Source organism: Puma concolor, chromosome B2 (genome assembly GCF_028749965.1).
Source record: "Puma concolor isolate L17-30 chromosome B2, mPumCon1.1.hap2, whole genome shotgun sequence".
In the NCBI taxonomy this organism is placed as follows: domain Eukaryota; kingdom Metazoa; phylum Chordata; class Mammalia; order Carnivora; family Felidae; genus Puma; species Puma concolor.
Window position 1 is genome coordinate 30,978,713 of NC_141671.1, and position 22,839 is coordinate 31,001,551.

Consider the following 22,839-nt stretch of genomic DNA (forward strand, 5'->3'; position numbering starts at 1 on the left):
AAGGTAAGTGCAGGTTAATTTGTTTATTTTTCTTTATATTTTGTATTTTCTTTATTATTTTATATTGTGTTACAGTATTGTAATCATTTTTATATGAATATTTTGGGGATGTGGAATGAATCATCTGAGTTTCCATTATCTCTTGCGGGGAAATTTGCTTTGATATACAAGTGCTTTGGATTATAAGCATGTTTCTGGAACGAATTATGCTCACAAACCAAGGTTTTGCTGTACATACACAGATGAATGCAAGTAAAACTGGGGAAATCTGAGTAAGAACAGTGGATTGTATCAATGTTAATATCCTGGTTTTAATATTGACTACAGTTTTGTGAGGTGTTACCATTGAGGAAAACTGAGTAAAAGTTGCTCAGGACCTATATTATGTCTCATAATTGCACGTGAATCTTCAGTTATCTCAAAGTAAAAAACAAAATTAATTTTAAGAAGCACTTGCAAAAAAACAAAAACAACACAACTCTCATGGCTCCCAATTAAAGCCCAAATTCTTTAGTTTCATATTCCCATCTCCTTACAAAGAGACCTCAAATCCCCTTTCAAATCTCACCTTCCACAAGCCTTCTGCACACACTGCCTTAATAAATTGGATATTCGTGGGACACCTGGGTGGCTCAGTGGGTTAACTGTCCAACTCTTGATTTCAGCTCAGGTCATGGTCTCACAGTTCCTGAGTTCAAGCCCCACATCAGACTGCACTGACAGTGCAGAGCCTGCTTCTGACCCTCTGTCTCCCTCCTCTACCCCTTCCCTGCTCACTCTTTCTCTTTCAAAAGTAAATAAACATTAAAACTATTTTTAGGGGCGCCTGGTGGCTCAGTCGGTTAAGCGTCTGACTTCAGCTCAGGTCATGATCTCATGGTCTGTGAGTTCGAGCCCTGCGTCAGGCTCTGTGCTGACAACTCAGAGCCTGGAGCCTGCTTCAGATTCTGTGTCTCCCTCTCTCTCTGCCCCTCCCCCGTTCATGCTCTGTCTCTCTCTGTCTCAAAAATAAATAAACATTAAAAAAAAACCTATTTTTAAAAAAATAAAAAACTAAGGTTCAAAAACTGAGAATTAGGGAATAGAAGAAAATGTTTCTACTTTTCATTTTCCTGCTGTTACCATTAAGGAACTGGAAAGGGGTTGCCTGGAGGAAACAGAAACCTCAGAGACGGCCCAAGCACCCCTGAGTTCCCCTGTCCTCCAAATAGAAGACTTTTGGACAATAACTAAGAGTATTGTATAACAATATTGAGTGAAAAAATTAATTTTTTAAGAGATGAATGCTGAAGTACTTAAGGGATAAGGGTCTTGAGATTGGTAAGTAATTTTCAAATATTTCTGCAGAATTACAGAAATATAATTTATTGCCAAAAAAGAAAATAAAATAAATTTTAAAACCTAAAAAAATAAATACAATTTATTACACATATGAGGAAAATATTAAATTGACTAAGTCTAGGGTGCTAGGGACTATTCTTTCAAACTTTAGGTACATTTGGAAATTTCACAATAATCTGGAGAAAGTTGTTCAAATCGTTCATAAAGACCTGGGACATGTTCACAACATAATGTGGAATGAAAATTAGGCATCGAAGTGTGTGTGTGTGTGTGTGTGTGTGTTACCAAATCCAAGTTCAGCTGCTGGTAGCCTGAAAGATCCTTACTTAAGAGATGAGTTCTGATTGGAAAGGAATTTGAGCTTTATCCAGGAGGCCAGTAACCCAGGGAGAAGGAAGACTCTTGACCAAAAGCCAACTCTAAGGTTTCTGCCTGGCCCGGGGGTTTTGAAAGGGGTTCAGGGTACTTAATCAGCAAAGGGAATGCAGTGGCCTGCAACATTTCTTAACCACGTGCAGACTGGATGGGGCCAGTTCCAAATAGTCTCTGTGCAAGGGGTTTGTGTGAGAGTCTGGTTCTTGTTGCATGATGTGCAGGAGGACTCTGTTCTTTCTGCAAGAGAGGGCCAGGTCTACAGATAACAAAGGGAGGTCATGAAATCATTTGTGTGACCTAAAAAAAAAAAAAAAAAAGAACATTTTGCTAAAAGAATTGCTAGACTAATCAGAAAGCTGAGGCAGCTTCTAACAGACTTGCTGGCCTCTGCAGCCTGGGAAAGCTCTGGTCCCTCATTCCTCAAGGCCAACTGTCTGCAAAGCTCCAAGAAAACCAGTTAAATTAGTTCTGTTACAGATCAAGGGCCGTAGGTCAGCAAGTAAGGTGTGTGTTAAACTTGAAGTAAGCCCTTAAGACCGGCTAGAGTGACAATACGTGTTCTGTGTGCAGGTGTCAGTGTGAGTGACGGTGTCTGTGTATTGGTGTGTAGCAGTGTGCATGTCTGTGAGTCAGTCTGAACATGCATTCACTAATTCATTCACTCAATAAACGTTTTAAATTCAACAATCAGGCACTTGCAACACAATGGAGATACAGCTGTGAACAATCAAAATCTCTACTCTTGTCCTCTTGTAAAGCTTATATTCTCGAGGAAGGGCAGACAATAAACAATGAAATATACTTTAAAATGTGTATCAGTGAACAGGGTGTGAACAAAGGCAAAGAGGGCAGGGGTCAGAGGGAGGCGGGAGGGACAACATGGGGAGGCTAGTGCAGGGAGGGCCTCTCAAAGAGGACATTGGAAAAGAATGTCAGGGAAGGAAGTGCTGTCTGAGAGAGATGTTTTCAGGCCAGGAAGGGCAGTGAAGGCTCTGAGGTGTGAACACCCTGGGCGTGCGGGAGGAACCAGGCAGTGGAGGGCCTGGATATGGGCCCATCACACAGACACAGCCGAGCAAACTGTACATTCACTGGCAATGGTCATGCAGATGAAAGGGATTTTTAATGTAAAATATTTTGAAGAGATCATTCAAATTCATTCCAAAGGGCTTGCAGGAGGAAAATTTCCTCCCTTCCAAGAACCCAGGGGCCCCGGTCCCCTGCCAAAGATGCACAGGTCGACCAACTTCTCATGTATCCTTCCTGAGAAAAAGTTATACAAATGTTATTGTGGGCATCAAGAAAGAGTACTGAAAAGAAGTAGGAAAAGGAAATGTTTCTTTTCAGTTTTCCTGGGTGTTGCCATCAAGGAGCTGCAGAGATGAGTCGTAGCGGGGAGGTGGAAACCTCAGAGACGGCACAAACCTCAGAGATGGCACAAGGCTCCTTGAGCTCTCCTCTCCTTCAGTCCCTGCTCCATTCCTGACCTTGACAACTGGGGCGTCCAGTGCTGCTCAGAAGCTGATTCACGCCCCTGTTGAAGATGCCCAGCCTTCAGGTCAGCCTTTTCTGAGCAACTTACAGCCCAGACCCTCCCAGGCTGCTCAGTGCAGCAGCAGCGCCCCCGTGTGGTCACAGAGATGAGGACCCAGCTCCCTTTCTCTTACTCAGCCAGGACCTCCCAGGGTCGCCCTCTGCTCTACCAACCAAAATAGGGCTTTGAACACAAGAGTTGCCCCTGTCCGTGTCAGGCTTGGGTGCAAAATGTTTCCCAAAACCCAAAATAACCTAGATGTTTCCACTGAGTGCCCATTGGTTCTGCACGGCACGGCAGAAGGTCTCCAGGCGATAGCAGCTGGTTCCCAGGTCTGGGATGTACCCCACAAAGAAACTGGGTGCCCTGCTCCAAAGATAGGACTTAAGATTCCTAAGGCCCTGTCACTTCTGCTGCTGCCTCTGGGGCTGGACTCAGTTCAGTAAGTCTCAGAACGCGTCATGAAAGATGAGAGGCAGAAGTCTGCAGTGCACTGGGTCTAGAAAAGGGAGGATGCTCCTGGGGAAATGAGGCTAGGGTGTAAATAAGGACATCAGAGGGGAAGATGTTACAAGGAGGGAAGAAGGAGTCAAGGGAACGAGTGGCACGGGAAGGGCTGGCCTAAGGAACACCTGTTTGTGTTTACAGAGGGCTCTCTGGGTACTGGACCATAGAGAGTGAAGGGCAGATGTGGTGCCAGCCCTGTAGGGACCAACCCTGATCCCAAACTCCCACTCCCTGTGTTAATATTTCATGACCAGGGCTGAGCCCAGACCAGAGCAGCCAGTTGTCACGGCCTTCAGTTGTCCCTTCCTCCTCTATGACGAGCAGGGGCCTGCACACCAAGCTGAGAGGCCCCTGAGGACCGTGTGTTGAACACGCAGTGTGGGCTGGACACCAATATAGGCTACAAGTACATGAGCAATAGGACCCAGGGTACTGACCACCCATTTCCCAGTAACGGTCCCTACACCTTCCATAACTCACCGCCGAGGAGTCTGGGGTCCTGCACTTTTCCTCCCTGGTGACCCAAGTCCCCAGACCCTCAGACTGGACCCCTCAGGCCCTGCTCTCTGCTACCCCGCAGACCCTGAACTGAGAAGCTCATGCTGCTTCCCCAGTCCTAAATCTCATTTCTACCCTGACCAGTGACCCAAAACCTTGGCGGTGCTATAGACTGTGCCCCACCCCCCAATTCATATGTTGAAATCTACTCCCCAGTGTGATAATATTGGAAGGTGGGGCCTTTGGGAGGTGATTAAATCATGAGAGTAGAGCCCCACGAATGGGATTAGGGTCCTTATAAAAGAGACTTCAGAGAGTGTGTTGTTTAAGGCACCCAATGTGTGGTATTTTGTGACAAACGCTCAAGCAGACCAAGACAAGCTCCAAAACCAGCCCCCACTCAGCTCTCTCTTTCAGTCCCAGACACACTTTAAGGAATCTGGTCACAGGATTTATTCATTTCTTCGCAAATATTCATTGAGTGCCTCTGTGCCAGGCATGATTCTAGGCCTGGTAGTCATTTAATCAAAACAGACAAACACCTGCTCTCCTGACATGGTCTGACAGGAAAAACAGACGATGAATAAAAACATAATAAGAGTATTACTGTGGTATTATATACTATGTGTTCCTGTTACGTATTGCTAGGTAGCAGTCCCAAATAATCCCTTTTCAGTATTCTCTGCATTCTCTCATTCTCTGCATTCACTGGGCTCAGCAGGAAGCTCTTCGGCTCCCTGTGACATGGTATGGGGCTGTAGTCATCTGGAGGCCCAGCCGATCCAGAACATTCAAGAGCATTCTCTTATGAGGCTGCAGGCAGTACTGTCATCAGCTGGCAGCTTTCTGGGGCTACTGGCAGGGTGATCTAGGCTCTCCTCCACCTGTTCTCCACATGGCTTGGCTGCTCCCAGCTCAGCACCTGGGTTCCAGGAGGGAGTGTTTCAAGCAGCCAAGTCAGAAATCACAAGCCATTTTATGTCAGAAACTCAGAAGTCAAGCCGTATTACCGTCTCATGTTCTAGTCATCAAAACCAGTCATTGGGGCGCCTGGGTGGCTCCGTCAGTTAAGCAGCCGACTTCAGCTCAGGTCATGATCTTACGGTCCGTGAGTTCGAGCCCCACGTCGGGCTCTGTGCTGACAGCTCAGAGCCTGGAGCCTGTTTCAGATTCTGTGTCTCCCTCTCTCTGACCCTCCCCCATTCATGCTCTGTCTCCGTCTCAAAAATAAATAAACGCTAAAAAAAATAAAAATAAAAATAAAAAAAACAGTCATTGATGGGGCACCTGGGTGGTTCAGTCAGTTAAGCAGCCGACTTTTTTTTTTCAATATATAAAATTTATTGTCAAATTGGTTTCCATACAACACCCAGTGCTCATCCCAAAAGGTGCCCTCCTCAATACCCATCACCCACCCTCCCCTCCCTCCCACCCCCCATCAACCCTCAGTTTGTTCTCAGTTTTTAAGAGTCTCTTATGCTTTGGCTCTCTTCCACTCTAACCTCTTTTTTTTTTTTTCTTCCCCACCCCCATGGGTTTCTGTTAAGTTTCTCAGGATCCACATAAGAGTGAAACCATATGGTATCTGTCTTTCTCTGTATGGCTTGTTTCACTTAGCATCACACTCTCCAGTTCCATCCACGTTGCTACAAAGGGCCATATTCCATTCTTTCTCATTGCCATGTAGTACTCCATTGTGTATATAAACCACAATTTCTTTATCCATTCATCAGTTGATGGACATTTAGGCTCTTTCCATAATTTGGCTATTGTTGAGAGTGCAAGCAGCCGACTCTTAATTTCGACTCAGGTCATGATCCCAGGGTCACAAGATTGAGCCCTGCATTGGGCTCTGCGCTAAGCGTGGACCCTGCTTAAGAATCTCTTTCTCCCTGTCTCCCTGCCCCTTCCCTGCTCATGTTCTCTCTCTCTCTCTCTCTCTCTCTCTCTCTCTCAGAAACAAAAGTCATTGATTCAAGAAGAGGGAAATCAGGCCCCACTTCTAGATAGATGGTAAAATAATTATAGATGGCCATCTTTGAAAAAGAAACCTTCAAAGTATGTTAGTGATTAGACACTTAGAGAAAAAAATAACTCAAAGTTGACGATCAATGCAAGGTGATGGGCGCCTGGGTGGCTCAGTCAGTTAGGCGTCTGACTTCAGCTCAGGTCATGATCTTGCGGTTCGTGAGTTCAAGCCCCACATCGGGCTCGGTGCTGACAGTTCAGAGCCTGGAGCCTGCTTCAGATTTTGTGTCTCCCTCACCCTCTGTCCTTCCTCTGCTCGCTCTCTCTCTCTCTCAAAAATAAACATGAAAAAAAAAATTTTTAATTTATTAAAAAAAAAAAAAAAGACATGTATGGAGAACTGGCCATCATACACTAGGGACTACAGGCTGCACTGAACAAACTCCAATGTGGTACTGAAATGGGAGCTACTTCGTGGCTTGTGTGAGCTTCAGCTCTTGGAACTTCTTTGTCCTCTTGAGAAAAGTGACATGAGCACCCAGTACCCAGATCTTGGTCTCTAAATATCATTCTCCAATAAAAGGAACCAGGGTTCCCGAGAAAAAAAAAAAAGCTGACTCTATGGCCAAGACAGAAACACTACAGGATGAGCCTAGGATGTCTTGTGATGCCAGGGAGGAAGTGCACCTCCCCCAAAAAAGGACATGTCAAAGGGACACAGGGGCCAATGTGAAAGAACTCCCTGTGAACAGGGCTGGAACAATAGGAGCAGCAAAATAACCATAGATTGGAACCCAAAATATTTTTTAAAATATTGAGCCCATAGAGATATATATAAATGATTGATACATTTAAAAATGGGGAGAAAGGGGTGCCTGGGTGTTTCAGTCAGTTAAGCATCCGACTTCGGCTCAGGTCATGATCTCACCACTCGTGAGGTTGAGCCCCATGTCGGGCTCTGTGCTGACAGCTTGGAGCCTGGAGCCTGCTTCTGATTCTGTGTCTTCTCTCTCTCTGTCCCTCCCCCACTCATGCTCTCTCACTCTCAAAAATAAACATTAAAAAAATTTTTTAATTAAAAAAAAATAAAAATGGGGAGAAAAAAGACAAATCTTCCTTACAGAATAATTCCAAGTAACATATGAGAATTCCCTTCCCAGGAGGTGGAGCTTGATTGACCTCCCCTTGAATGTGGGCTGGACTTCGTGACTCACTTCCAAAGAATAAAATATAGAAAGAAAAAAAAATTACTACTAAATGCAAAGTTACTACTTTATAGTAGAGAAGTGTGGCAAAAATAACTTTAACCAAGTATTTCTAGTAAAACCTTGAAGATCACCTATGACAGGAACAAAATTGCCGAGCATGCTCAGTGGACTTCAATATTTCTAAGTACCCCACCTCCACAAGAGTTTCATCTGAAGGACACAGTAATTCATGTCAGTCACCTCAGTCTGCCAATCCGCTGGGTAAGCATGCAGTATCAGCACACTGGCCTCGGGGAGCTCTGCAGCCCTTTGACCTTGTGGATGATGCTTCCCATAATCCTGTGATTGTGCCTGGCTGAAGACAGGCTCCTCCTACAAAAGCCAGGCCCAACTCTCATTTGATTAAGTGTCTATTAGCCATAAAGCCTTTTCCCATAAAGGAGCGGGGCGGGGGGGGGGGGGGGGGGAGGGGGAAGACTCTATTAAGACACTATGAGACACCCAAGAATAACAAAAATAAATCTACACCGTAACATAAATTTAGGTAATCTAGCTTACATATATTTCCATGATTTCCATGATTTATTTCCATGATTATGAGATCCAAAACTCATTCAATAGATTTGAGCTGACTCAAGTAGCAGACTTTCTTTTATACCAATTCTCACAGATGAACAAGACCCAAATCCATAGACTCTATTTTAACTCGGGGTTTAGGACCACCCACTGCAAAGTATTGGAGGTTAGTCCATTTTAGAGTTCATAACCTAAAATAGAACCTCAGATGCCTAGTTTTCAGAAAGGGTATTTTGCTATTAGTGCATCATTTAGATTCTTACAGAATTTATTTGTTGTATTTTCTTAATGGCTACTAATCTTGCTTTTAATTTATAAATGTGGTTAGTTTAGCTTCAATGTTGTTTGCTTATAGTTTAACCTTATACTGGATAGTTTCCCACAACCATAACAGCAGTTAGGGCCTCTTGTGTTCTAATAATTAAGACTTTAAGGGGCGCCCGGGTGGCCCAGTTGGTTAAGCGTCCAACTTCGGCTCCAGTCATGATCACATGGTTTGTGAGTTTGAGCCCCGCATCAGGCTCTGTGCTGACAGCTCAGAGCCTGGAGCCTGCTTCACATTCTGTCTCTGTCTCCCTCTGCCCCTGTCTCTCTCTCTCACAAAAATAAACATTAAAAAAATAAGATTTTAAGCCACGCCTACACTGCAAGTCAAATATGAATCATGCATAACCTTATCACTAAGAAATATGAAGAAGCTTCTTTTCCTCCTCAAATCCTACCAAAGTTCTTGGCTCTTCCACTTAAAAGTGGGAACATGTCAGCTAATGGGGAATGTGGGGTCTTTGGCCTCATCTAAAGTTGCTTCAGCCACCGCCCCCCCAAGTTTGAGAGCCACTGACCTCCAGGAAAGTCAACCTCCCTGTTCCTGGATCCCCATGCTATGGCAAAGGCCATCTTCCTTCCAAATTCAGCATGATGTCACAAAGATAGTGAGCTGGTTAGCAGCTGTCCATCCTCCAGCCATCTTGTCTTCTATTTTTTTCTGCCTGAGAGTCTACCTTTTTCCCAGATGATCAAAATTGGGACCATCCACTCCCTTATGAGGTATCCAGCCACAAGACATTTCAGAACATACTGCAAGAAAGTCAACATGTATAAATGCTCACACCACACATGGTGTGTGAACAGAGCTTTTGTTCTCATGCAGATTTGAAGAAAGGGTTCACGAGTTCAACAAAGCTTGAGACCCGTTACCAGTGTCAGGCTCTTGTCAGGAGCCGAGGTTAGAGTGACACAACAGTGCCCAGAACTACCAGAGAATGCAAACCCCTACAACATGTAGTGCACAACAGACAAGAAAAAATGCCATTCTGGGCAGCAAGAGAAAAAGGAAAGACTTTAGTAACCAATACTTAAGCCAGCTATAACCTTTCAAGTCAGAGAGAACTGGGCATGAATTCTCCAGGTTTCTCTACCAACCAGCTGTGGACCTTGAGCACATGTGGCAGAGACGGCCCCAGTAGGTACTCACTGAATGAATCCTGAAGGGAACCCTCTGAGCCAGTTTCCTGACACTAGCAATGTAACTTGGACCTTGCAGAATTGAAATGAGAAAAGATACAGCGCTAGGAAAAACAGACTTAAGTCCTAGTAGGCTGGGCACCAGTGTTCTAAAGCAAGTTCTGCCTAAACTAGCAGGAATGTTTTCACCTCAGGAAGACTGTCTAGGGCCAGATTGGGAGGGAGGTGAAGATAGGGGCAGGGCCCTGGGCAGGGCCAGTCACTGAAGCGAGGCCAAGGCCTGGAGGGAAAGAGCCAGTTCCTGGTGGCTGTTGGGCGGCTCACACAGCTCCCTGCTACATCAGCCATGGTCCTCCCTCTGCCCTGGCTCTCATGTTGCTGCCGTCGCCTCCTCCTGCCTTCCTGGCCCCTGGGGCCCCAGGGTTCCTGGAGGTGCTGCTCCCAGAGCCCTAAGGCAAGCACAAAAGAGCAGACCAGCTCCACATGCAGTGAGAAGATGAGGTCACCGCCAAGGGTAAGTAGCACCAAGAGTGGGGAGACCAGGGGGGAGACTGGCATGAAGGAATCCCTTTTTGTCACAGTCCTGCAAGTAGATGCCACCCCCCCCCCAAGTTTGTGTCCTACTTCCCATCCCCAGATCCCCAGCACCTTCCCCACCCCCACCCCACTCTAGACCTCAGGGCTCCCTCTCCCCACAGAGCTCTCTCCTTGCAGAGTCCATGAAGTCCTTGAACAGGAATTTCCCCTCACCTAACAGTTAATCATTTCTTAGTTGGGGGCGGGAGGGGAGGAGGTGAAGGGACTGCTAGTCCTCACCTCTCATGACCTCTCCTTACACAAGTTCAGTTATCGCCCCTGAGCAAACTGCCCCCCAGAGGCCTATCCCCAAGACCAAAATCTACCCTGGCTTCACAGTATAGGTGACCTTAATATAATGGGATCGAAAGGTTAGAGGCAAAAGGCCTGACTTCCAGCAAGCCTCAGCCCCCTACCCTGGCTGATGCTCCCTCCCCTCTGCCCCCCTCACTCAGGGTCCCCGGCCCAGCCCCACAGCTGAGCTGGCCCAAGCTGAAGAGTTGCTGGAGCAGCAGCTGGAGCTGTACCAGGCCCTTCTGGAAGGGCAAGAAGGGGCTTGGGAAGCACAGGCCCTGGTGCTCAAGATCCAGAAGCTGAAGGAACAGATGAGGAGACATCGAGAGAGCCTAGGAGACGCCTAAGCTTTCCACCAGTTCCCACTTTACCTTCCAACACTGGAAACACTACACACCACCCACACTGGGCCTTCGGGTCAGAAACATCCCAGCCCCTCCCAGGCCACTAAGAAAAATGGAAAACACCTCAAAAAGGGCAGAAATTGGAAAGCAGCAGGGAGCCATGGCCTCTGCAGTCTTCTTAGTCACATCCCCCTACCTTTGATCCCTCCCCACTGACCTGGGCCCCACAGTAGGGCACCCAGTCCTTATAGGAATACACACTGAATCATGGCCTCACTTCACCCTAAATCCAATAAAAGGATGGAGCATTTATAGACACCACAGACACATGTGTTTTTTAGTTTTGTTAAAAAAAATTCAGACAATTCAGGAAACAGGAGTTTAGGAGTGGTGGTGATGCAAAAGGGGGAAGTCGTAGGGTGGGGGGTGGGGGTTGCCAGGGAAGGTGGCAGTAGTGTCTCCTTCACCCCCATATGCCTGCTGTCATCTCCTGAAGAGGGACAGACGGTCACATTCCAAAACTATGGGTGAGTCCTCTACCGCGTCTGTTCAACTGAAGAGAAAACATGGCACGATTAGAATAAGAAATGGAAATGGCGAGGCTGGCAGAAACACCCCCCATTACATGCAGATGTCTGTAGTTTGTGGGTGCAGAGGACACACTGGAAGTGGGGACAGAAATAATCTGTCATGAGAAAAAGACCCCACACAGAGGACAACTACACATCCCAACAAGGGCATCAAGATCAGGGGACATGAACTTGTCGAGTGCCTGTTATGCACCAGAGACCTTATTTATGTAAATGGGATTTAAGACAAACACACTAAGAACAAGGAGACTGAAGAGCCAGTCTCATGAGATCAATACTCACTGTAGGAGGAAATGTCTATCTCATCAGGCAGCTCACTAATATTGACTTCAAAGCGATCCTGCACGTCATTGAGGATCTTGGCATCGTTTTCATCTGACACAAACGTGATGGCCAAGCCCTTGGTGCCAAACCGGCCTGCTCGGGCCACCTGGAAGGAGACAGAGGGTGGCACTGGGAAGACCCAAAAGTAGGAAGACACCCAAAAGGAGGGATGAGAACATACGGTATAAAGACATAGGAAATCGGGAGGTGGGAGGGGACACTGGGATGTCCGTGTGGGCGTGCAGCTTACCCGATGCAGGTAGGTGTCAGAATCCTCAGGCATGTCATAGTTGAAGGCAATGTTCACCCGTTCAATGTCCATGCCTCGGCCAAATAGGTTGGTGGCCACAAGAATTCGTCGTTGAAAATCTTTAAACTGCTGATACCGAGAAAGCCTTTGTGAGAAAGGAAATTAGAAAAATGTTGAGTCCTTTCTCTCAATGGTCTCTTTTCCTTCCCAAGGACACAAAACATCTTTCCATCTCTGACTCACCTCTCCTCCTGGGGCATCCCTCGGTGGATGGCAATGGCTGGGAAGTTCTGCTCCACTAGAAGCTGGGCCAGGGCAATGCAACGCTGCACAGACTTCACAAAGATCACCACCTGTGTGTGGAGAGTAGGGGGATGTGGGCCCATGTGGAATGTTAGAGAGATTACGTACGTGCAAGGAATGTTTTGAGTAACTATGCTTTTCTAAAGGAATTCCTCCTAGTCCCTCCCATATATTCCTCTTCTGATCTAAATACAACTTAGCCTTTCTCACTCAGCTCTTGACGTCTCCTAAGCAGACATGCTGCAGAGAAGGTACAGAAAATAACCAAAACTACCAGGTGTGTTGAGAGACAAGAATGAGGCAACCTCATGAGAAAGTGGTAAAAATTAAAACTAAAGTCTGGAAAGACCAGGACCAATATTTCCTGCTCATCAAGAACATCCAACATAAGAATTCTACCTTAATTTTAGAAAGTTTTTGGTGCAGATAAACTAAACAGGTAAAGTGATGAAACGCTTCTTCTCGGTAAATAACACAAGAAACAAATTTAAGAACCCAACAAACCTAAAATATTTTGCAACTTTTACAAGACTAAACCCCCTCAAGGATTTTCTTCATTGAGATTTTTATTTACTGAATACCCGGCTGTGACAGCCATGGAACAGGAAAGCAGCTGCTCACACCTTGTTCATGCTCAGCCCCAGAAGACATCTGAATTCTCACTTAAGAGAATTTCATTTAAAGACAATTTCTCCACCATTCTCTCTCACATCGCATGGGTCATATCCTCAATTAAAGGGTACTTAACCAGGTTTCTGCTACAGTTGGAGACGTGCTCATCCCTCTACTGGACCTTAAACAACTGACCTGATTGAACTCAAGGACATCGAGAAGGTCAAAGAGCTTCCGGTTCTTCTCGTTGTCCTTCAGTTTCACGTAGTACTGCTGCAACCCATGCAGCGTCAGCTTCGTCTCATCATCCACGAAGATCTCCATTGGCTGGGGGGGAGGGGGGAGGAAGGGGTGGGGAACGGGAGGAGGGCAGAGTGGGGGGGTTAAACCTGGGGGGGTGGAGGAACTTGATCTCCAATACACCCCATGGGGGGGATGGGGAGAAGAGAGAAGATTGAAAACCCCACCACATCCCCAAAAATACCCCCATTTTAATGTGGTCTCTTCCACATTAGATCTAATTTCCTTCCTATCAAGTCTTAAGACTGCCCAGCTACAAACTGTCATGGGAAGGGAAATTTGCAGGGAGGTAAAGGAGCAGTGAGACCACCCAATGGCAAGATGCCATTACCTCAAAGGGAGGTGGTACAGGAAAGAAAACAATAGGAGATGATCCCCTAAGGGCCAATATGATCCAAACACCTGGGAATTGGTGGGACACAGTGACTCAAGGTCAGAATAACTCCACCAAAGCTGGTTATAATACAAGGGAGAGAACAGAAATTGCTCCGAGTATCCTCCCAACTAAGAGAATCATATCCACATTAGGAGGGTGGATATCTGTTAAGATCAGAATACTACAATGGACAGTCAAAATGCCATAAAAAGAGAAGCAAACGTTACTCAAGGCGAGTAACAACTTGCCCTCAGACCACAAGGGAACAAAGGGAACAGAACATTGGTCTCTGAACTAACAGCCAAACCAACTATAGTGTTACATGGAAGGTACCAACAGATGGTGCTAAGAAACAAATTCAGAGCAGTAGATATACACTCATCTTAAAAAAAAAAAATACACACACACACACACACACACACGCACAAAACCCTTGAAGGGGAGGAAGGTAGCATAAAAAAATAAAAACACAAATTGACACAAGACTCCACTCTAGAGCCCAACTTTCCTAGCACTCTTCACTAACCTGGGGACATAATTAACATGAACACCCAGGGTCCAAGATTTTAGGAAAGGATGTGTGCCACGGGAGAAAACCAAAAGCCCAATCCCAGAAAGCTAGCAGGATAGCAAAGGCAGGCTTTCCAAAAAGAAGTTCCATGATCTCCTTCAAATCTAATTCTAGCCCCACGTATAGCTAAAAATAGCAAACATCCCATGGGGCGGAGCAGTACAGGATGGGAAAAGAACACACTGCACTACTTATACGACAGGCCCCGTCTAGCCCCAAACCCTAACACCCACCTGGTTACTTCCAAGTGGAGCTCCTCACTTTACCTTTCCCACATCCCTCTCCTTTGAGTATTAAAAAAAAAAATGTCTTAAAAAAGAAAAAAAAAAATCTACCCCCCCTTTCAGGACACCCCTCCCCCCAACACATATGGGGGGAAACGGGGAGCACGGCACGCCTTGGATTCAGGAAAAAAACCGGGAACGGAAAAAGAGGCTGGTTTGGTCCTCGGCTTCCTGGTCAGGTTTCCCCGCGGCCTCCGCTGCCGCCATCCACCGCTGGTGCCGTCTGCATTTCCCCCGCCGCTCCACGGTGCTTCTCCGCTGCCGGCTCACATCAACCGAGCTTCCGGATGGGTGCGAGGAGGTATGGATGGTAAGGAGTAAGGGATCGGGGACTGAGGTGCCAGAGGCCCCCACCCCTGGAGGTGGGGAGGGAGCGGATTCATTTGTGCTGTTTGCTCTTCTTTTGGACATGCCCTGCCATCTGTCTGTCCCTCTCTTGCTCTCCTGCCACCGGGAGGTTATGAGTTTTGAGGAGCAGAAGGCTCCAACTGTGTGCTCGATGCCACCTTGAGGGTGCGTGGCTGTAAAGGGGTGTATAGGAGACGATGGGTGGGTGGTAGGGCAGAAAATCCTGCCCTCCCCCAAAAAGGAAGAAGAGGTTCAAAAATGCTGTGATGAAAAAAAAAGGTCGAACACTACCCGCTCTCAAGTTAACCCGACCAAGTCTTCCGGAGTTTCCCTGGCGCCCGCGCAGACCCTAACACTAGCTGTCTCTGCCTCTATGTGTCTCTTCAAGGAGTCATCACTCCCAGATGGGCACGTGCCCCCTTCTTGGCACTTGAAGGACAAGGGAGTCTGGAGGAAGAGGGCGCGGAAGGGGAGGAGGCAGTGGGCGGGGAGTGGAGGGAGAGAAGGTAGAAGGGTATTTACGTCTTGCATGAACTTGCGGCAGACTGGACGGATCTCTTTGCTCAAGGTAGCACTGAACATCATGACCTGCTTCTCATGGGGGGTCATGCGAAAAATTTCCTGGACATCCCGACGCATGTCTACAAGAAAAAGGAAAAAGACCGTAAGACAAGTAGCATACATCATAGACAAAGACCAGAGACAGCCCAATGAGGTGATGGCTGCTGGAAATGGGTAAGAAACAGTCATTTCACAGTAAGATTTGTCTCAGGTCTTCATTTATTCTGACCACCGTAAAATCACATCCATTGTAATAACACAATAGAAACAGCACACAGTGGAATCTGAAATAAAGACTTGGGATCGGATTCCAGCTGTTTTAACCAGACAAGAAATGAGACGAAAAAACCCCAAAGCTCACAATTATGATATGGAGATAAGGCCCACTGAAGAGGCTCTTGAGTATAAGCATAAGCATAAACTTACAAGCATAAGACCCTTGAGAAATTCTTTACAAGGCCCTTGTCCATACTTTCTCCCCACACCCCTGCTGTCTACAAATATTGCGCACCAAATTACATTCCAGTTGTCAGAGTCCATTTCATGGCTCCTCTGGATCATGCTTTCCTATCCAGCCAGGCAAACAAGACATCTCTCCCTGGAGCCCATCTTAGAGCTCACGTTAAAATAGTCAAAGATCAGGGGCACCTGGGTGGCTCAGGTCATGATCTCAGTTTGCGGGTTCGAGCCCCGCATCGCGCTCTGTGCTGACAGCTCAGAGCCTGGAGCCTGCTTCAGCTACTGTCTCTCTCTTTGCCCCTCCACAACTCCTGCTCTGTCTCTCTCTCAAAATTAAACATTAAAAAAAAATTTTTTTTAGGAGTCAATCATTTGGAATAACTTGTCCCTGGGGCCACGTCCATCCCAACGCTCTGATTTATTAAATGTGAGTTCTCACAATTTTCCTTTCTTAACCGCACGTGACACACTGAAATACAGAAAAACCCCATAAACTCTCCACGTTAATCCTAGAACTTAGGTCTAAAGATTTACTCAGCTATAAACTGATAGATGCTGTGCAGAGAATGCCAGAGAGTAAATGGCTTCTTCCTTCAGTTTATTACCCCACCCCTGACACCCAGTATAAGAATCTGTAAAGGAGAGAATAGTGGTGTGAGCAATGTCTAAGATCAGCAAAGTCACTCCTCTCAAAGAAACAAAACCTCTATCACAGGACAAAACACACTTCTCCTTGCTCACCCAAGTTCCTTAAAAGGCCTCACAAAAATCAACAGGGGAGCCAGAGCCATCAGTCATGGGTGATAGATGAAGAGTCGTCCCAGCACTAAAGTGCTCCTGAATCAAAAAAACATCATTTGGCTCTAAAGGGCAACTCCCTGATCACCAGCCCCCTTGCCAGCACTGCCACTCACCGAGCTGTTCAAGCATCTTATCACATTCATCCAAGATAAAGTGTTTAATGTGTTTGAGATTGAGGCTCTTATTTCGAGCCAGGGCTAGGATGCGGCCAGGGGTCCCCACGACGATATGCGGGCAGTTCTTCTTCAGCACCTCTTCATCCTTCTTGATAGACAGACCACCAAAAAACACCGCGACCTGTATTAACCCAGAAAAAAACAGTGTCTCACAAGGGAGGAAACAGTCCAATCTCCCCGCACTTCCCATCCTTTCAGTTTAATCTAAGTGAACTTTGAGTATTTCAAAGGTAAAATGAACATCAAAGACCACCTGACCTAAAATTCTTATTACATTCCCCAAACGCTGAAGCTAAGAAACATAAGTAACTTGCCCAGAGTTATGTGGCTAATCAAGGAAGTCAGGACTAGCACTTTCTTCTGACTTAATCTAATAATCTTCCTTCCCATGATGCTATGGCCACACTTCATTGTAAGAAAGGACAGCAAGAAATCACCAGAGTGCAAAGCACCATAAAAAGCTCATGAACATCAAGTTTTCCTAACCGAACTCAGATTTTTAAATGCCCCTTCACAAACCCTATGAAGTTACGGTTTCAAGCTGACCACATTTCTCCATGTTATAAACATTAAGAAAAGATCTGCTGAGGATCTAGTCTTTACTATAGCATCACATGACACCAGAAACTGCTTTCTAGTTTCAAGGAGAGAAGATCAAGTACAGGATCAGACTGTCACAATGAAGCTAAAATCACTCATTACGGAACAACCAAGTTTGCAACAAAACAGGAGGTACACAAAATATCAACTATGAAGAATTCTTGCCAAAAATGTTTAACTTCAGTCAGTTGAGCTTTCAAACTCGTATTTCAGTTAAAGGAAACACTAAGGGGAAAAAACAAGTTAAAGAACCACGTAAGGGAGTAACCAGACAAATCCAGAGACAGGATATTCTATAGAACTAACCCAACCTTTTGAACGAATCACTTTAGCACAATTTTAAACAAAAGTAAGAATTATGTCATGACAATTTGCAGTTGATCTTAACACCAAGAATATTCTCTTTTCGGGCGCCTGGTTGGCTGAGTCAGAAGAACATGCAACTCAATTTTGGAGTCATGAGTTTCGGCCCCACGTTGGGTTAGAGATTAAATAACCTTAAAAAAAAAAAAAAAAGGTTCTCTTTTGAGCCACATGAGCTGATTAGCTGGACCTATAGAGGAGGAAGTACAATTCTAGCTCACTAATAAGCCCAACAATGCATGTTTCCAGTCATAACAATGGAAACCGTTTTTCTGGTTTTCAACTTTTTAGAATCAACCAGCAGCAAGACCACTCCAGTTAAAGGACAGAAAGTGAATGTCAATGATGCTGAAAATTTAAGAAGAGAGATATTACTTCACACACATATATAACATTTAGATTACTTTTAAAGGATTAAAATTTTCAAATAACAAAACAACACGAACAAACATCTCTCATGAAAAGAAATCATAAACACCTGAAGTTTGATAAACTGAGAGAACAGTGCCAATACCTGGTGTCACAGAACCATTAGGGAAAAAAGCAAAAAAATAAAAAAGTTAAAAAAAATAAAGGTTAACTAGCGATTACCTTCCGTAAAGTGCAATTAGAGACAGGAGAATACAAATCTTTTTGTTATGAAACCTTTTAGTTTACTCAAAACATGTTACCACGAGATACTGATCATTATTACTTTGGTTTTTAAGAAATTATTTTTAGTTTAGCACTAGGACTCAACATTCCTAGTTACTTTAAAACATAAAATAATGAGTAACAGGAGAAAATCACAACAATCCAAACAGAAGTACTATTCTTTACCACATCCTAGCCAGAGAGGTAGAAAAGTTATACACATCAGTGCTTCTCAAACTCCAATTACCTTAAGATCTTATTTGAATACATATTCATACTCAGTAGGTCTGGGGTGGTACCCATATAATCTGCATTGCCATCAAGCTTCCAAATGATGCTGAAACTTTGGGTTTGGAAACCACACTATAAAAACCAAGGTTATATACAGAAAACAACCCAAGCCTACTCTGTTGTGGCCACCAAACATCTTTCAATTTTCTGCCACTTTCAGGAATCCTCTAAATTCACACACCACACTAGAGATGTTTTGGAGTTTCCAGCTTCTCTTGCCACACACCCCAAAATTCTCAAACTCAACCAAAGCACAGTGAAATCATTCAAAGTCAGTGTAAAGAAATAATAAACAAAAGCGAGGTCTCATGGTGAGCACCCTTCATAGCCTAACCATGCAGTCTCCTGCTGCACAGCTATATCCAATCTGTTAAAAACTAAAGCAAACTAAGATTCTCCAAAATTAGAGTAAAGCAAACATCTCAGAAATTATAATGTGTACTCAAACGAACCGTAAACTGTAAATCCCTTGCATACCAAGGTCTGCAGAAACTTACCACCTAGAACGTGCAAATGACATTCATATAAAGATAATTTAACATCTATGGACATGAAGACGGTTGACCTACAAGTCTTCAATGCCTACAACTCCCCCCACCCTCATCCTCCCAGGTGTCTTTACCCTGGCTTACCTTGACATTGGGCATGTATTTAGAAAAGCGCTCATACTCCTTGCTGATCTGAAAAGCCAACTCCCGAGTATGACACATCACCAGCACAGACACCTTGGGGTGGGGAGAGCAGACAGAGACAAACAGTATATCCCTTTACTATCTCCTCGGGGAAGTGATGGTCACAAAAATACATTTGACAGATTATAAATGACCTCAACTCTGAGATCTAAGTCGTTAACCACATAATTTCTATGCAATATCCCACATGGCCATCAGAAAAAGGTAACCGAGGTCACCTTTGCAACAAACACCCGTGGCTCTGATTGCAGCTTGTGGCTGAGGCAAAACACCCTTCTCAAAAATTCCTAACCAAAATGTCTTCCACAGCACTTTCCCCAAACGTACCTGTCCAGTAACCGGCTCCAGCTGTTGCAGTGTGGCCAGCACAAACACTGCTGTCTTTCCCATGCCTGACTTGGCCTGGCATAGAACATCCATTCCCAAAATGGCCTGAGGAATGCACTCATGCTGGACTAGAAGGAGGGATGGGGGGAGAGATAAATTACACTTCAGTCTTCAGTAACTCCACAACCTTTTTCACCATTCCAAACCCATTTCTCACCACTCAATTCTTAAATGGTTCTCATCAACTTCCAGACCCTTTCTACCTTTCTGCTCCCTCCATCAAATTCATCCCAAAAGCAGACCTTCCTAGTTCCTCCTGGCTTTGGCCTCCTCCAACTCCAGTGCCTGGCCTCTTCCACCCACCAAGACTTCACCTTTGGTGCTCCTGGCTCTGTCCCTATTTCCCTTAATCTGTAACAATCCATGACATCTGAGTGCCTGCCCCAGGCCGTTTCTCCTACTTAGCTTACCATCTTTAGGCCATGTAACCCTGGACACAAATGAAGGGTGTGGTAGCTGACCCAAAAGCAACTCTTTTTAGATCAGCCACAAAGGTTTCCAGAGACCATAGTTGACCTGGCCCAATAGAGACTAAAGGTCCAACCAGCTCCTCTCTGGAAATTCAAAATTAGAAGCCTAGGTAACAAAATTAAAAACAAGTAGACAAACGGACGCCTGTGTGGCTCAGTCGTTAAGCATCTGACTCGGTTTTGGCTCAGGTTGTGATCTCACGGTTCATGAGATCTCATGGGGATCAAGCCCCACATTGGGCTCTGCACTGACAACTTGGAGAAATTCTCTCCCCCTCACTCTTTGTCCCTCCCCCGCTCATTCTCTCTCAAAATAAATAAACTTAAAAGAAAAAAGTAGGCAAAGAGAAAAGCCAGTCACAACAACTAACAGCAGCTACTTTTAGGTCACTAGCTTTTTCATTTTACCATGAATGAAAAACCAATCTATACAAATCTTTCCTACTGCTAAAATAGTTCTTGATACTTTATTTCCTGATATACCCTAAATAAATATGTATTATCTGAGGAACTGTTTTACACACCTGTTTCTTGTTCCCTTAAAGAACCTAATGAATACTCTAGGCCCAATAGAAAATTTACCTTCTGACGGATGCTCAAAGCCACAGTCAACAATGGCCCGGAGCAACTCTGGCTTCAGTAGGAAGTCACGAAAGCCAGAGCTGTGGATGGAGACATAGGAGCCCTTGACATCCTTCTTGGCAGGGGCCTCAGCCCCGTCTCCCCCTGCTGCTGTCTCCACCTCATCTTCTTCATAGTCCAAGAGCTCATTGTCCACATCGTTCTCTGCCATTCCTGGGCCGGCAGGGGGAGAAGGGGAGGAGTCTCCGGAAGGGTTCACGCAGAGTAAGTGAAAACAAGGGAGGAGAGTGGGGGCTTGAGCAACAGTTTAAAAAAACAAACAAAAAACCTAGTTTCTGATAGAAGAGCTAGGAAAAAAACAAACAAGAAAAACAAAAGACTTATTAGTCGTGAGCAGAGCCTTCACCACCTCTTTTCCATCCCCACACTTTTCCCACTTTCCCTGTACTGACACCTTTATCTGGAAAGAAAAATAACAAGAACACAAAACATAAAAGCAAACATAATATAGTGGTCCCAGGTGAGGCGGTTAAGACACAAGTTCCCAAAGAGATTAGAGTCAGAGTAGCATAAACCAGAAAGCAGGATGGGGAGAACCAGCATATGAACTCCTGATCTGTTAAGTAACAACAGTGAAGAAAATAGATAATGAAAAGCAAAATGAATCAAGAGAGTGCAGAATGGAGACAACAAGATAAAGACAAGTCCTGAAAAACTGTCAAAGGAAGACTTTTTGCTTTCCCTACATCTCAAAGTGTTGACCCCTAACAAGGCAGCCATCAGTCAAGGGTGATAGATTAAGGTCATCATTGCACAAAGTGCTCACTTCCCAAAATATAAACATCATTTGGCTGCCATCCGCGTCCCACTCCTCAGTAACCTCCTTCTGGTGCTTAAGAAATCCCTGTGTAATTAATGTGGGGGGGGGGGCGGATAGAAGAGTAGAGTAAGAGGAATGACTAGGTCGGAGATGAATACTATCTTCCCTCCGCTACAATTAATAGGAAAAAAGATACTCGAGATAAACTCTCACTCCAGCTCTACTACAAACTCTAGTAAGGGATCTCATCACCCTTCGTTACTCTTCAGGTGAGACTCCTTTCCTATAAACACACAATGACATCACGCATAAACATTTGAAAAATGTTCCAAGCAAAGGCTGGTAAATCGAGGTAAGAAAAGTCCAACCAGGCCCGTAAGGCGGCTCCTCCTCCTATTCCCACCTTGGGCCATTAAGAGGACCCAGAGATGAGAAGGAAGGTGAAAAGAGCCCCACCCTCCGCAAATGCCCAGAAACAAAGAGCACCTACCGCCGCCTCTCACCATCGCTGGGGCATCCGATAAACGAGGAGCCCAACGAAGGAGCAGGGAGCAAAAGGAACACAATGGCGCTAGGGCCACCATCTTGGATCGGGCCCCCTACCTTCCCTGCCCCCCCCCCCGGAACTCTTAAGAGCTCTCAAAAGGGATGCAAGCAATGGAAATAACGACCCATCTAGGCCCCAGGGACCAGACCATAGTCTGTGGAAGGGGTATCAGGAGTCCACGAGGCAGAATGGCTGCAGAGAAACGCAGATGGAAGTGGATGATAAAGAAGGCCAAAGCTTACCTGAGCAAGGCGAGCGCATATGGCGGCGGCAACAGCGACGAAGGAGGGAATCTGCCTTCACTTCCGGTTCTCGGCTTCCCTCTTACCAGGGCCTCCCGCCTTCTCGGCTGCCAGCGCGCAGGCGCAAGGGACCGGAAGGCGACCCTTTCACGATCCCATAGTTCTGCGCGCTCCGGGGTTGCCTTTAGAAAATGCCTGTGTGAAAAAAATTTTTAAAGCCACTTCTAACTCCTCCGCTACTGCAAGTAACAAAGGGCATAAAGGAAACTGGCATCCTCTCCTACTGTTATATATTTTCTCGTGCCCTATTCTATTCCATATACTTCACCTCTTCCTTTAGGTTGTTGTCGGGCAGGTCTTCTCTCCGGGCACCCCTCCGTAGGCTCACCGCTCGGTGGAAAAAGGGTGGCGGGGACTGAGAGTTCCCACGGGGTCCTTGGCCTGGTAGTCAAGGTGACCCGGGTGCGTCAGCGTTGGAGCTAGAGAACGTGGGACCTCAGTTGAGGGGAGGAATGAGTCTGAGCCGCGCGTAGGGGTCCTACCCTTTCCCCTTGCCCAAAATGTTGGCCGAT

At 45.7% G+C, this 22,839-nt stretch overlaps 2 protein-coding genes and 2 non-coding genes across 5 annotated transcripts; 1 reads left to right on the plus strand and 3 right to left on the minus strand.

Moving 5' to 3' along the window:
• The first annotated feature begins 9,732 nt into the window (after nucleotides 1-9,732).
• MCCD1 (mitochondrial coiled-coil domain 1) lies at nucleotides 9,733-11,008 on the plus strand. The gene is made up of 2 exons (XM_025917335.2): nucleotides 9,733-9,985; nucleotides 10,503-11,008. The coding sequence occupies exons 1-2, from the start codon at nucleotides 9,818-9,820 to the stop codon at nucleotides 10,686-10,688; spliced, it is 354 nt and encodes a 117-aa protein (XP_025773120.1). The 5' UTR covers nucleotides 9,733-9,817; the 3' UTR covers nucleotides 10,689-11,008.
• Nucleotides 11,009-11,016: 8 nt separating this feature from the next.
• DDX39B (DExD-box helicase 39B) lies at nucleotides 11,017-22,426 on the minus strand. 2 transcript variants are annotated; one of them, XM_086705853.1, is made up of 11 exons: nucleotides 22,268-22,426; nucleotides 20,659-21,005; nucleotides 19,547-19,674; nucleotides 19,160-19,252; nucleotides 16,578-16,761; nucleotides 15,166-15,284; nucleotides 12,960-13,091; nucleotides 12,093-12,202; nucleotides 11,850-11,994; nucleotides 11,558-11,705; nucleotides 11,017-11,238 (listed from the first exon to the last, which is right to left on the minus strand). In XM_086705853.1, the coding sequence occupies exons 2-11, from the start codon at nucleotides 20,867-20,869 to the stop codon at nucleotides 11,222-11,224; spliced, it is 1,287 nt and encodes a 428-aa protein (XP_086561979.1). In that variant the 5' UTR covers nucleotides 20,870-21,005; nucleotides 22,268-22,426; the 3' UTR covers nucleotides 11,017-11,221. The 2 variants fall into 2 exon arrangements, with proteins under 2 accessions (XP_086561979.1, XP_086561980.1); XM_086705854.1 differs by lacking the exon at nucleotides 22,268-22,426 and adding an exon at nucleotides 21,969-22,102.
• On the minus strand, nucleotides 16,449-16,525 carry LOC112853820 (small nucleolar RNA SNORD83). The gene has a single exon (XR_003222944.1). It is a non-coding gene; the product is annotated as a small nucleolar RNA SNORD83 (small nucleolar RNA).
• Nucleotides 21,433-21,510, minus strand: LOC147580847 (small nucleolar RNA SNORD83). Its single transcript, XR_015251771.1, has one exon. It is a non-coding gene; the product is annotated as a small nucleolar RNA SNORD83 (small nucleolar RNA).
• Nucleotides 22,427-22,839: the final 413 nt, after the last annotated feature.